At 50.2% G+C, this 12,223-nt stretch overlaps 1 protein-coding gene across 4 annotated transcripts in view; it reads right to left on the bottom strand.

Moving 5' to 3' along the window:
- The window catches only part of LOC101689973, a 127,060-nt gene that overhangs the window by 44,487 nt on the left and 70,350 nt on the right, over window positions 1-12,223 (bottom strand). For all 4 annotated transcript variants that reach the window (XM_013055141.2, XM_045072035.1, XM_045072036.1 and 1 more), the window contains 2 exons: window positions 4,078-4,295; window positions 2,123-2,316 (listed from right to left, as the gene is read on the bottom strand). In XM_013055141.2, the coding sequence (XP_012910595.2) occupies window positions 2,123-2,316; window positions 4,078-4,295 (412 nt within the window). The remainder of the gene's footprint in view (window positions 1-2,122; window positions 2,317-4,077; window positions 4,296-12,223) is intronic.

Raw genomic sequence — 12,223 nt, 5'->3', positions numbered from 1 at the left:
CATGCCAATAAATTGACAACTTAGTTGAAACAGACAAATTCCTTGAAATATATAACTTAAGAACTGACACATGATGAAATAAAAAACCTCAATAGCTTTATATCCCTGCATGTCCCAAAAAACATTTCCACAAAGAACACTTGGGGTGACTTTGTGGGTAGAGTCTATCAGATCCTTTAAGGAGCGTGAACACCAACCTTACACAAACTCTTATGGAAAATAAAAGAGAAGGAAATATTCTTCAACCCATTCTATGAGATCAGAATATGAAGGAAAATATAAAAACAGGGGAGAGACCCGGCAGGCACTATGTTAATCAAGTGATCAAAGCTAATGTTACCAGTAGTGGAACATACTGGCGTCAGGTATCTCTGGATATGAAGATATGATGACTCATCACTACTCTGACCTCCTTGAAAGTAGTCATGAGGAAGCGTAAGACCAACCCCCAAATAAGGGATGGTCTACAAAATGACTGTCCCATACCCTTTGAAAATGTAAATATCACAAAAGGGAAAGAAATACTCTCAATTTTCTGATTTTGATACCTGCACTGTGGAATGTAGGAGGCTATCTTTATTTTTTTTTTAATTTCATTTATTTATTTGACAGAGACAGAGAAAGAGCACAAGCAAGAGGAGTAGCAGAGAGAGAGGGAGAAGCAGGCTCCCTGCTGAGCAGAGAGCCCAATGCAGGGCTCGATCCCAGGACCCTGAGATTATGACCTGAGCCTAAGGCAGAGGTTTAACCCACTGAGCCACCTTTTTAGGTAGGCCCCAAACCCCAGTGCAGAGGTCAATGCGGGGCCCAAACTCACACCCCTGAGATGGAAACCTGAGCTGAAATCAAGAGGTGGACACTATCTGACTGAGCCACCCATGCACCCAGAGAGCATCTTTGTTTTGTTTTTTTTTTTATAATTTTTTTAAAGATTTGGTTTTTCTTTTTAAGATTTTTTTTTTTTTTAATTGACAGAGAGATAGAGCACACAAGTAGGCAGAGCAGCAGGCAGAGAGAGAAGGAGAAGCAGGCTCTCTGTTGAGCAGGGAGCCTGATGCGGGGCTTGATCCCAGAACCCAGGGATCATGACCTGAGCCGAAGGCAGAGGCTTTACTGAGTCACCCTGGCACCCAGACAGTATCCTTATTTTTAAGAAATAAACACTGTCCGTCAAAAGAAACGAAATCTTGCCATAGGCAACCACGTGGATGGAACTAGAGGGCATTATGCTGAGCGAAATAAGTCCATCAGAGAAAGACAATTATCATATTATCTCCCTGACATGAGGAAATTGAGAGGCAGAATGGAGGGTTTGTGGGTAGGGAAGGAAAAAATGAGATAAGATGGGATCCGGAGGGAGACAAAACATAAGAGACTCTTAATCTCAGGAAACAAACTGAGGGTTGCTGGGAGGTTGGGGTGAGAGGATGGGGCGGCGGGTGATGGACACTGGGGAGGGTATGTGCTATGGTGAGTGCTGTGAAGTGTGTAAGCCTGATGACTCACAGACCTGTACCCCTGGGGCAAATAATACATTATATGTTAATAAATATTATTTTAAAAAAATAAACAAATAAACACTGCACTATTTAGGGGTGAAGAACCATCACGGCCGCACCTTACAACTGTGTAAAACACAGTTCAGGACTAAAATGAAATAAACGTGGTATGTACACACATATATGTGCGTATAGAGAGAGAGAGAGAAAGAAATAAGGAAAAAGAATGATAAAGCAATGGTGGTAAGATGTCAGTAACTGATATAGCTAGGCTTATAGGATTCTCTGTATTATTCTTGCCACTTTTCTATAAGTCAGAAATTACATCAGAATTAAAAGTACTCAAAAATATATGCTTGGGAAACACTGCCCATAACTCTTCCTCCTGGCTTTTTCCAGCATCCATTAGTACATTAAAGACTCTGATAAGTCCTGCATAAGGAAGCCTGTTTGGTATCTTTGCCAGAATGGGTGTTTGTTTCTCACACATCAGTGTGTGAGGTGCTGAAACAGCGTATTAGTGGACTTGAAGACATGCAGGGTTTAGTCTGCTCTGAGGTTCTACAGAAAGTGCTTGCCCAAGACCCTCCCTGACCCTGTCCTGTGGCGTTCCCCAGGCTCACCCTCTCTGAGCGTCTGCTTGTGCTTTAGCATGCCCTTGACGGTCAGGAGGCGGGGCACAGCTGTCCAACCAGCCACTGTGTGCTGGGCGTGGCTCTGCAGGGTCAGGAGCTGGCCTCCCCTCTGCTCTGCGGAGGCCTTGAAGAACAGCTGAGCTGTGCTCTGGTCCACCAGCACTTTATACAACAGCCAAACCCTAGGAAGGAACGTGATGAGGGTAACAGATAGAACCCACCCCTGTAGCAGGTTATAAGAGGTGGGTCCCTGAACCCCACTGTCTAGACCCATCATAGGACTGCTTTTACTGGGTTCTCAACCTCCAGGGACACAGTGTAATAGGGGTTAAGATCATAGGCTTTGGGGTCAGCCAAACCTGGGTTTGAATCCCAGGGCTGCTCGCTACTCACTAACTGTGGCCTTGAACAAGGACCTGACCTCTCTGAGGCCCAGTTTCTCCTTCCGTAAAGCGGGGGATAAAACAGAACCACAGATGCGGAGCTGATGTTGCTGGTAAGTTATCAGTGCATCATCTGATGATGAGCAATGAGAAAATAAACAGCTTCAACAAGCCTGATATTCAACTCCCTGGAGAACTGGGGAAGAGGACACAGCCCCAATCATCCACCCAGATGTTCTTCATAGGACACCATGGGAGACGCCTCCCTTGAGGGTCACCACCAGAAACAAGATCAGTCACGCCTTCCTTGATGCACACTCACACAGGTGTGAGCGGGCATGTGTCTGTGTTTCCCCATGGCCTTTGCAAATAACACCACCCATTGGTTTCCCTGCTCACCTTGACTACCAGGATGCTCAGAGCCAAATTTTAAGCTGAGCTCTAAAAACGCCCGGGACCTCATGACATGCATGTTGTTTCCTAAAGCCACTTTGAGCACCTTCCTATTTCCTCCATTTTTCTCTTCACGCTCACATCCTCATGTGCTTTGAAAAATATAGAACAGGGGTGCCTGGGTGGCTCAGTGGGTTAAAGCCTCTGCCTTCGGCTCAGGTCATGATCCCAGGATTCTGGGATCGAGCCCCGCATCAGGCTCTCTGCTCAGCAGGGAGCCTGCTTTCCTCTCTCTCTCTGCCTGCCTCTTTGCCTACTTGTGATCTCTTTCTCTGTCAAATAAATAAATAAAATCTTTAAAAAAAAAAAAAAAGAAAAGAAAGAAAAATCTAGAACAGACGGGAGACAATGACGGACATTCAGACAGATGGGTGAATCCATGGATGGACAGCTCTAGGTGGCAATTCTGGGGACAGGGTTATCTAGAACCATCCCCAGAGCCTTGAGTCTCCTCAAATTCACAAAAGCTGCCAATGCTAGGACGGCGGGGGAAACAGGGCACTGACATTTAATGGAGAACCGAACTATGCCACAATGAGTCCTACTCAGAGGGCCAGTGACTACGGCAGCTGGGCAGTGGACATCCTCGCGGGCCAGGCACTGGTGGGGCAGGCATGTTAACGCTCCGTTAACCCAAGGACAACCCCAAGAAGCAGGTGGAGAAACTCAGGCACAGGAGGGCATGGTGGCTGGCCCGAAGTCCCAGAGGCTGAGCTGGGGTGTGAACCCAGGCGGCTGGCTCCAGACCCAGGATCCTGAGGGTCATATTGTAATGGACAAACCCCCACGCGAAGATACAGTCCGAGGTGAAAGGCTGCACCCACACACTCCCTGTGACTATCTCCAGAAACTCGTGTTTTATGCTTCATGCTTTATTGCCATCTTTCAAGCCAGGGACAATGAATGCAGTCATTACTAAGGAAGCAAAGAAAAAAAATTAACGTGGAAAACTGAATGCCTCTTCTTCCTTTCCCTCAATGGCTTAAAATCAAGAATGGCCTAAGGAACAGGGATTTAGACCTGGTCTCTGAGTGATGCGAGAGGGTTCCTCTCTGCGCAAGGATTGCCCATCTTCCCCTGCCTTGCACAGCCCCCAGAGACCCTCACCTGGCTGGGGCCACCTTGCTGGACAGCTGCAAGTGAACAGCTCGGGGGGCGCTGAAGACTGCCTGGTGGAGGAGGACTGTCGTGTCCCAGCCCCGGCTGCGTCTCCGGGCGTCCTGGCTGGTGTCGGCCTCCAGCAGAAGCAGCTCCTGGCTGGACGTGTGTACAGCCAGGGAGCCACTGAGGCCGTGGTCTCTGTATCGTCGGGCAGCTCCCTGCACCTGAGGGGAGGCAAGAGAGGGCTTAGAAGTGGAGGGAGGACAGGAAGGGTCTGTGGAAGCCTGCTGGGTGAGAGGACCCCTCCTCCAGGAAGCCTTCCTGAGCCTCACCAGCTCTGAGAACCACCAAGCACAGCAGAGAGCAAGCACACAGGAAGAGGGGCGGTGGAGGGAGTGGTCAGTGCCTTCCCTGACCCCAGCTCCTGGCCCAGGAGCAGAGTCATACCTTGTCCTTCCCAGCATGTGCACAATGGGGATTACCATCTTACAGCTGGGGAGACCGAGGCCTGAGGAGGGTCACATATTTAATATGGGCCTGCCTGGGCTCTAAAACTCATGCTTGTGCTGGAAGGGAGGAGCTGGGTGGGAACAGAAGACCTTGGGCCACTCCGTTACAGGAAAGGATGCCTCCAACCGTGCCCCACCCCCAGGGGGGACCCAGAAGACCCACAGAAGTTCTGGAGAGGGGAGGGTGCCCAGGGCACAAGCAAGAGCTATACTGGGGGTCAGGCTCCCAGGGGTGGGGATAGGAGCAGGGAGCCCTGCTCCACCACCAACTCTGCAGGACCTGAAGCCCCTTTCCTCATCCGGGCCTCAGTTTACCTATCTCCAAGGCAGAAGTTGCTCCAGCCCTAGGATGTATATTGTAGTCACATGGGAAACTTTTAAAAGCACGCCTGGTCCCTCCAAAGAGGAGCTGATAAAGGGGTCCGTCCACACAAGGGAGTATCATTTAGTGATGGAAAGAAACGAGCTCAGGCCACAAAAAGACATGAAGAAGCCTTACAGGCATCTTACTAAGTGAAAGCAACCAGTCTGTAAAGGCTACACACTGGATGAGCCCAGCTCTGCAGCCTTCTGGAAAAAGGTAGAAGAAGAGATGAAGGTGGTTCGGTGGTAGCGGGGCAGGGTTGGGGGTGGGGCGGGGGGGGAGAGAAGGGATCCACAGGTGGGACATGGGGGATTTTTAGGGCAGTGAAACCCTTCTGTGTAGTCGAGTAAAGATGGGTACATGACATTCTGCGTTTGGCAAAACCCACCGAACTACAGACCCCCAAGAGTGAACCTGGATGTAAACGAGGCACTTTGGCTGATAATAACGTGTTAATATCAGCTCTCCAGTTGGAACGTACTACACTAACACAAGAGGTTTGTAAGAGGGAACACAGTGTGGGGGGTGGGGCGTTGCATGGTAACTCTCCATATTTTCTGTGCCACTTTTCTGGAAACCTCGAAGTGTTCTGAAAAATGAAGCTTTATTAATTTTTTTCAGAAGTTCGCCTTAGGGGGCGCCTAGGTGGCTCAGTGGGTTAAAGCCTCTGCCTTCAGCTTAGGTCATAATCCCAATGTCCTGGGATGGAGCCCTGCATCAGGCTCTCTGCTCAGCAGGAAGCCTGCTTCCTCCTCTCTCTCTCTCTTCCTGCCTCTCTGCCTACTTGTGATCTCTGTCAAATAAATAAATAAAAATCTTTTAAAAAATCAAGATTTAAAAAAAATAAATAAAGAAGAAGTTCACCTCAGACCCCCTGACCAATCAACACAGCATCTCCACACTGGGGTTCAGGCAGGTTCTAAAATCCCCCATGACGCCCCCATGAGTCCGACGTGGCTTGGGCTGGGAACTTTTAGGGTGCACCCGTGTTTTCCTCCGACTGGCCTCTCTGTGGACCTGAAGACTCCCACAGACCATGCATTCTCGACAGGGGCAGTCCCCAAATGCAAAACCTTGTTTGTTGGGGGTAGATTTAAATTAAAAAAACAACAACGTATGTGCAAATCACAGATGTGCATACAGCACACAAAAATACGGGATGTCTGTGCCATTAAAATATCGCAGAGGGGGGTTTATGGGACGCGCTGGCTAGATCGTGCAAGCACACCCTGAAGGACCCTGTTGGTCACTGTCTTGAGGATGTACGGATCCCGGGCTCTCGCTATATTTTCATCAAGCAGGATGTGCAGCAAAAAACATGTTCCGCACTCAAGGTCATGGGCTCTGACAGTGGCCAGCTTAGAGCATCTCCTTTGTAACAAAGAATGTCCACATGGCAGGCCTTGAGCTCCCTGGAGCTCTGGCCGTGCAAGGAGAGAGGCTACAAACAGGTGCTATGCTATTCAAGCTTGCCATGCAGAGATCCCAGCCATGGAGGTTGGGTCCAGTCCTCTGCTCCCGGACTCCCCGTACAGAAGTTCCCCTGCTAAGCCTCTCTCTCGATTGCTATATCCAGGCCATTTTTTCCTGTATCACTGGGCCATCCCCCAGCCTTGGCTTAGAGCCTGCCAGGGATCCGCGGCCTAACTGGGGAGCTAGCTAGGAAGCTGGAGAAAACCCTATGAGTTCTGAGGTGCCGGAAAGGGGAAAAGGGAAATCCGTGGGGGGAAATGCCAAGTTGGCCAGTGACTTCTGTGTGGGGTGGAGAGGCCTATGGGTCAGACGCTTGTGGACCACCGCATGAGAACGGGGACGGATATGCCAGCAAGTCTAAGGGACGTGGGGGAAATTGTGTGCCATGGCAGGGAAGGGAAGGGAGAGCAGGATAATAAGTTAGAGACCTCCACGCACCGTTGTGCGAAGCCAGGAGGTCCCAGGATGCCACGGATTAAGATCCAGGTCCTAGACTACTAGGTATTTATCCAAAGGATACAAAAATACTAATTCAAAGGGAAACACGCACCCCGATGTTTACAGCAGCATGATCTGCAAGAGCCAAACTATGGAAAGAACCCAAATGTCCATCAGCTGATGAACGGATCAGGAAGATGTGGTGTGGACGCACAACGACAACGGAATACGTCTGTCACAGAAGACGAACAGAATCTTGTCGTTTGCAATGACATGGATGGAGCTAGAAGGGGTTATACTGAGCAAAACAAGTCCGTCAGAGAAAGGCAAATACCATATGCTTTCACTCCTTTGTGGAATTTAAGACACAAAACACATGCACATAGTGGGATATAAGAGAGACGAACCAACAAAAAGACTCTTAACTCTAGAGAACACACTGATGGTCACCAGAAGGGAGGCAGGGGTGGGGGGAATGGGGGAGACGGGTGATTGGGGATGAAGGGGTGCCCTTGTGATGAGCCCTGGGTGCTGTATGGAAGTGCTGAATCCCTATATTGTGCTCCCGAAACTAATGTTACACTGTATTTTTTTAAAAAGATTTTATTTATTTATTTGACAGAGCGATCACCAGTAGGCAGAGAGGCAGGCAGAGAGAGAGAGAGAAAGGGAAAGAGAGGAAGGGAAGCAGGCTCCCCGCCGAGCAGAGAGCCCAGTGCAGGGCTAAATCCCAGGACCCTGAGGTCATGACCTGAGCCGAAGGCAGAGGCTTAACCCACTGAGCCACCCAGACGCCCTTATTACATTGTATTTTAACTGCAATTTACATATAGTCTTGGAAAAGGAAAAAAAAAAAAAATCCAGGCACTTGTAATAAAGTCCAGTTAGGACACTAAGAGGTAAAATCTCTAAAAAGTGGCCATCTATCTCTCTAGGGAAAACTGACAAGAAAACAGACAAAATTTCCCATGTTTTCTAACCGCCACTACAAAGAGAAAGTTTATACAGCCATTATCCTCCTCACTCCTAGAAGAAAAACTAAAATCCTTTCTCTGTCCCTTGAAGTTGTCAATCTTGTCCCATCTTGATAACACGTACATCCCAGGAAATAACCAAACATCAACACAGAGATGGAAGAAAAAAAGAGGAGGGAAGATACTCTTTAAAATTCAGATTGCCGGGGGACGCCTGGGTGGCTCCGTGGGTTAAGCGGCTGCCTTCGGCTCGGGTCATGATCCCAGCGTCCTGGGATTGAGCCCCGCATCGGGCTCCTTGCTCGGCAGGGAACCTGCTTCTTCCTCTGCCTCTGCCTGCCATTCTGTCTGCCTGTGCTCACTCTCTTTCCCTCTCTCTCTCTGATAAAAAAAAAAAAAAAATCTTTAAAAAATAAAATAAAATTCAGATTGCTGGGAATAATAAGGAAAGCCACTCGGTATGTAGGAAAGGCAGGAGATGCCTAAGAAAGCTTTCAGAATGAGAATATATTTGGTTAAAGAGAAAAAAAGTAAATTTGTCCTGAAATGAGACTGGCTGTTTAGAGAGAGGAAAGCTTAGGACAAAATCTAAATGAAAAAAGAAAGCTGTAGAAGGTTCACGAAGGGGAATCTTAGGAAAGAGTTTTATGCCTGGTCAGGACTAAGATTGGAATAAGTTTGTAAAGTACATTGGTGTAAGATTAGAATTTGATTCATCCCTCTGTTAAAATGACAAAAGGTTTCTTGGTCTGCTCTTGATTAAAAAAAAAAAAAAAAAAAAAAAGTCAACAATTTTTCTTTTTTTACTCTGCCCAGAAAAAAAAAGTTTCTACATTTTGCCTTTACTGGGCTGATAAGAAACTCTCACGAGATTTTTAACCACGGCCATTTGTTTGAGACTTTGGTTGTTGGCAGAGTGACCGTTCTACTCTGACGCTTTAGCAAAATGCGCTCCTGCAAAAGTGCTCGTCTCCCCGGAAATTCATGGAAAGGACTTTGACGGGTACAAGTTTCTGGGAAGGAAGTTTCTGGGCCACCTGTGTACTGCCACACTATGTCATGGGACGGTAGCCCGCGACCTCTCCTGCTCTCCCATTCCCGCATCAGTGAGACAGGCACCTAGCACTGATGATATTAACATTAACACCCAAAGTCTTGCCTCGGCTGCAGAAAATCTTGCAGGCTTTGCCGGGGTTTCTTTGAGGGAGACGATGGGCAGGGAACCCACAGACACTTCAGGGCCCTGGCTTATCAGTCAAGCACTCAGGTGTTATCTGATTGGAGAAGACAAAGTTGTTGCCGCAGTGACCACTGAAATACACAGGCATACCATGCCTCGCGACCCCAAAGCAGATGCAGGCCTTCCTAAGACTGTTAGGGTACCAGCGTCCACTCAGCCCTCACCTGGCCTCATTGCTTCAGCCTCTTTTAGATTGGTTAAAAAGAGAGAGAGAGAGAGCACCTAAAGCAAAGCATGCGACCAAGCCAAGGTGGCTGGTGGACAGACCCCAGCTTTGGGCATTCAGGGACAGGGACAGCCATGCAAGTTCAAGGATACGTTCCAAAAGTCCATGTCAGGCAGTGCACAGACCATGCCTGCTTGCAACAATGCTGTACCTTGACAAAAACCCCCAGTGGGGAGAAGCACTCCACCCGCGGCCCAGTGACTCAGGTCATCCTGAAGGACAGCCGTTCACGGGGGCAGCGGAGCCCCTGTAGGGGCCATCCTCTGGGCCGGAAGGAGACGACGGACCAATCCCTGAGCACGTGCGGTACCCTGATGAGTCAGCAAGGGGCAGCCCTACAGCCATCCCGCCCTCCACAGGGAATGTCTGCATAGATGCCAGCACTGGACTGAGCTTCGAGCATGGATGCTATGGTTCCGTGAGCCTGATCCCAGTGTTCCTTTTTTTTTTTAATGATTTTATGGTTTTTTTTTATGATTTCATCTATTTATTTGAAGGAAAGTAAGAGAGGAACACGGGTGGGACAAGGGGAAGAGGGAGAGGGAGAAGCAGGTGCACCCCAGAGCAGGGAGCCCAACATGGGGCTCGATCCCATGACCCCAGGATCATGACTGGGGCAGAAGGCGCCCACTTACCCTAAGCCACCCAGGAGCCCCTTCAGTGATTTTAAGTAATCTCTACAACCAACGTGGGGCTCGAACTTACAACTCCAAGATCAAGAGTCACGTGCTCTACTGACTGAGCCAGCCATGCACCCCACGATGCCACTGTTCTGTGCACAGACAGCTGACAGCTGGACGGCCTATGGAGGACTGACCTGTAGGAGGACCTCCTGTTCCTGCAGAGGCACAGGACAGGATGGGGGCAGGGCGCCCATTCCAGGGAAACGACCTACAGAAGGACATACTCCAATGCCTAAGAAGGATAAACGTCACCGTTTTCCATGTGGGTGCACACACCGCACACACCCCAGCTGGAAACTAACAGGCCAATGGATTGGCCTGTGTCTGCCTCCTTACAAAGACCTCACGCCCATCTGCCAACAATGCCCAACCTATGCCGGGAATCACCGTGACCTTGGCCAAGACACAATGGACAGGGAGCAAGGGCGCAGACTGACGGCATGGGTCCCTTGTGTCTCTCTTGTGGCTGCCGTTCTGCTCGGACGTGCGTGGACACTAATAAAAGACCGCCTGCAAGGCTGCCCCAGTAAGCGTGCTCCCCAGTGAGGCCACCGTCGGGGGCCTGGAACACCTGTGCACATCACGCGGGGTGTCCACTGACATGGACAGCCACCAAGGCCCCCAGTGGCATTTCCACGTACCATCCCAGCCCACTGCAGCTGGACCGATGGACCGATGCAGGGCACAGATACAAGGTTGCCACAGCTGGGATGACAAACCCATTCCCTGGCCCTGTGGACACGCCTCCTCTCAACAGCTGCGCGGACATGAATGCCCATGTACGTTCCAGTCGTCCCAGTGCCGGTACGCTCCTCACCCTTAGAATACAAGCAGACCCAGCATGCGGGAAGAATGTTCTCTGCTGCAGGGAGGGACGCAAGGTCACCTTTCATGTCCCTGACACAAGATCTACCTACATATAAAGAAATGACCCTGGAAATGGCCGACAAGTCCACTGTGGCTTGGGGTTTGGGTCCCACGGGGAAAAGGGGACAGGACAGGACCTATCCACTGCCTCATTCCTCTACCCCATTCCGCCAAAAACAACAGAGGGACACAACCCGGGCCTCGTATAAACAGAGACACTATCATAATCGCCTTACAAGGGATCATTACACATAGGTTCGCCCCACTGCGTAACAGAGTGGGGACAATCCGGTGCCGGTCAACACAACCGCAGCCGGGGGTGTGGCTTTATCTCCCGTGTTCTGTTACGCAATCGTGACTTGGTGCCCACTCAACGGCGCACTTCTCCCGCTTCGATTCCGCGTGGGAAGCTGTTCGGTGACTGGGCTAACCTTGGCTCCCACGCACCATCAGACCGCCCGCTGGGGCCTCGTGAACTTCCACTATCAGCCACCACGGCCCCGCCCCAGCGAATCCAAATGGCCTTGAAACGCCTCTACCCTTAACATAATCCGTCTTCGCCCATCTCTGGGCCCACCCGTGTTCCCGGGCTGGGCGGGCTCCCCTCGGGGAAAGACACAAAGAGGCAAATTTTCCAACTGATGAGGGGGCAGATAAATCAAGACTCCGCCAGTAAGATATGCTATTTGGGAAGGCCTGGTATGGTCCTCGGTGCCATTTATAGATGTAGCAGGGAGGTACTACGGGACCCCGAATCCTATAGGTTGTAATGTCGGGTAGACAGCCACACAACAATGCAATCACACCGTACTTGTCACCGCTGGGGTCTGGCTGGAGAGACAGCATGCACCCAATCCCACAGGTGCTTTCCCCTTGCCTTGGGCCTGGCTATAAGCATGTGGCACCCCCTGGCCCTGCTTCCCCTATAACTGGGCTGAATGCTACACCCAGGAGCTCCCTCTACCTGCTGGGCCATATACTCATTTATAAGATGAGAGTGGGGGGCGCGTGGGTGGCTCAGTGGGTTAAACCGCTGCCTTCAGCTCAGGTCATGATCTCAGGTCCTGGGATGGAGCCCCACGTCGGGATCTCTGCTCTGCGGGGAGCCTGCTTCCTCCTATCTGCCTGCCTCTCTGCCTACTTGTGATCTCTGTCTGTCAAATAAATAAATAAAATCTTTAAAAAATAATAAGATGAGAGTGGGGGGCGCACGGCGGGCCTCTAATTCCGCCTGTAAGGCAGTCCCCCTCCTTCCCTGGCGAGTTCCCAAATAAGACAGGAACTCCCTGCAACACGGAACGGCTTGTGACATGTAAATAAGCCACAGCACAAGGGGGGACATGAGCTCTCCCTAAGACAGAATGCTGCCTGTAGACAC

The sequence above is a fragment of the Mustela putorius genome, unplaced genomic scaffold (assembly GCF_011764305.1).
Source record: "Mustela putorius furo isolate JIRA1106 unplaced genomic scaffold, ASM1176430v1.1 tig00004007_pilon_pilon_pilon, whole genome shotgun sequence".
NCBI classification, from domain to species: Eukaryota; Metazoa; Chordata; class Mammalia; order Carnivora; family Mustelidae; genus Mustela; species Mustela putorius.
This window is presented reverse-complemented; position numbering and strand designations above follow the sequence as displayed.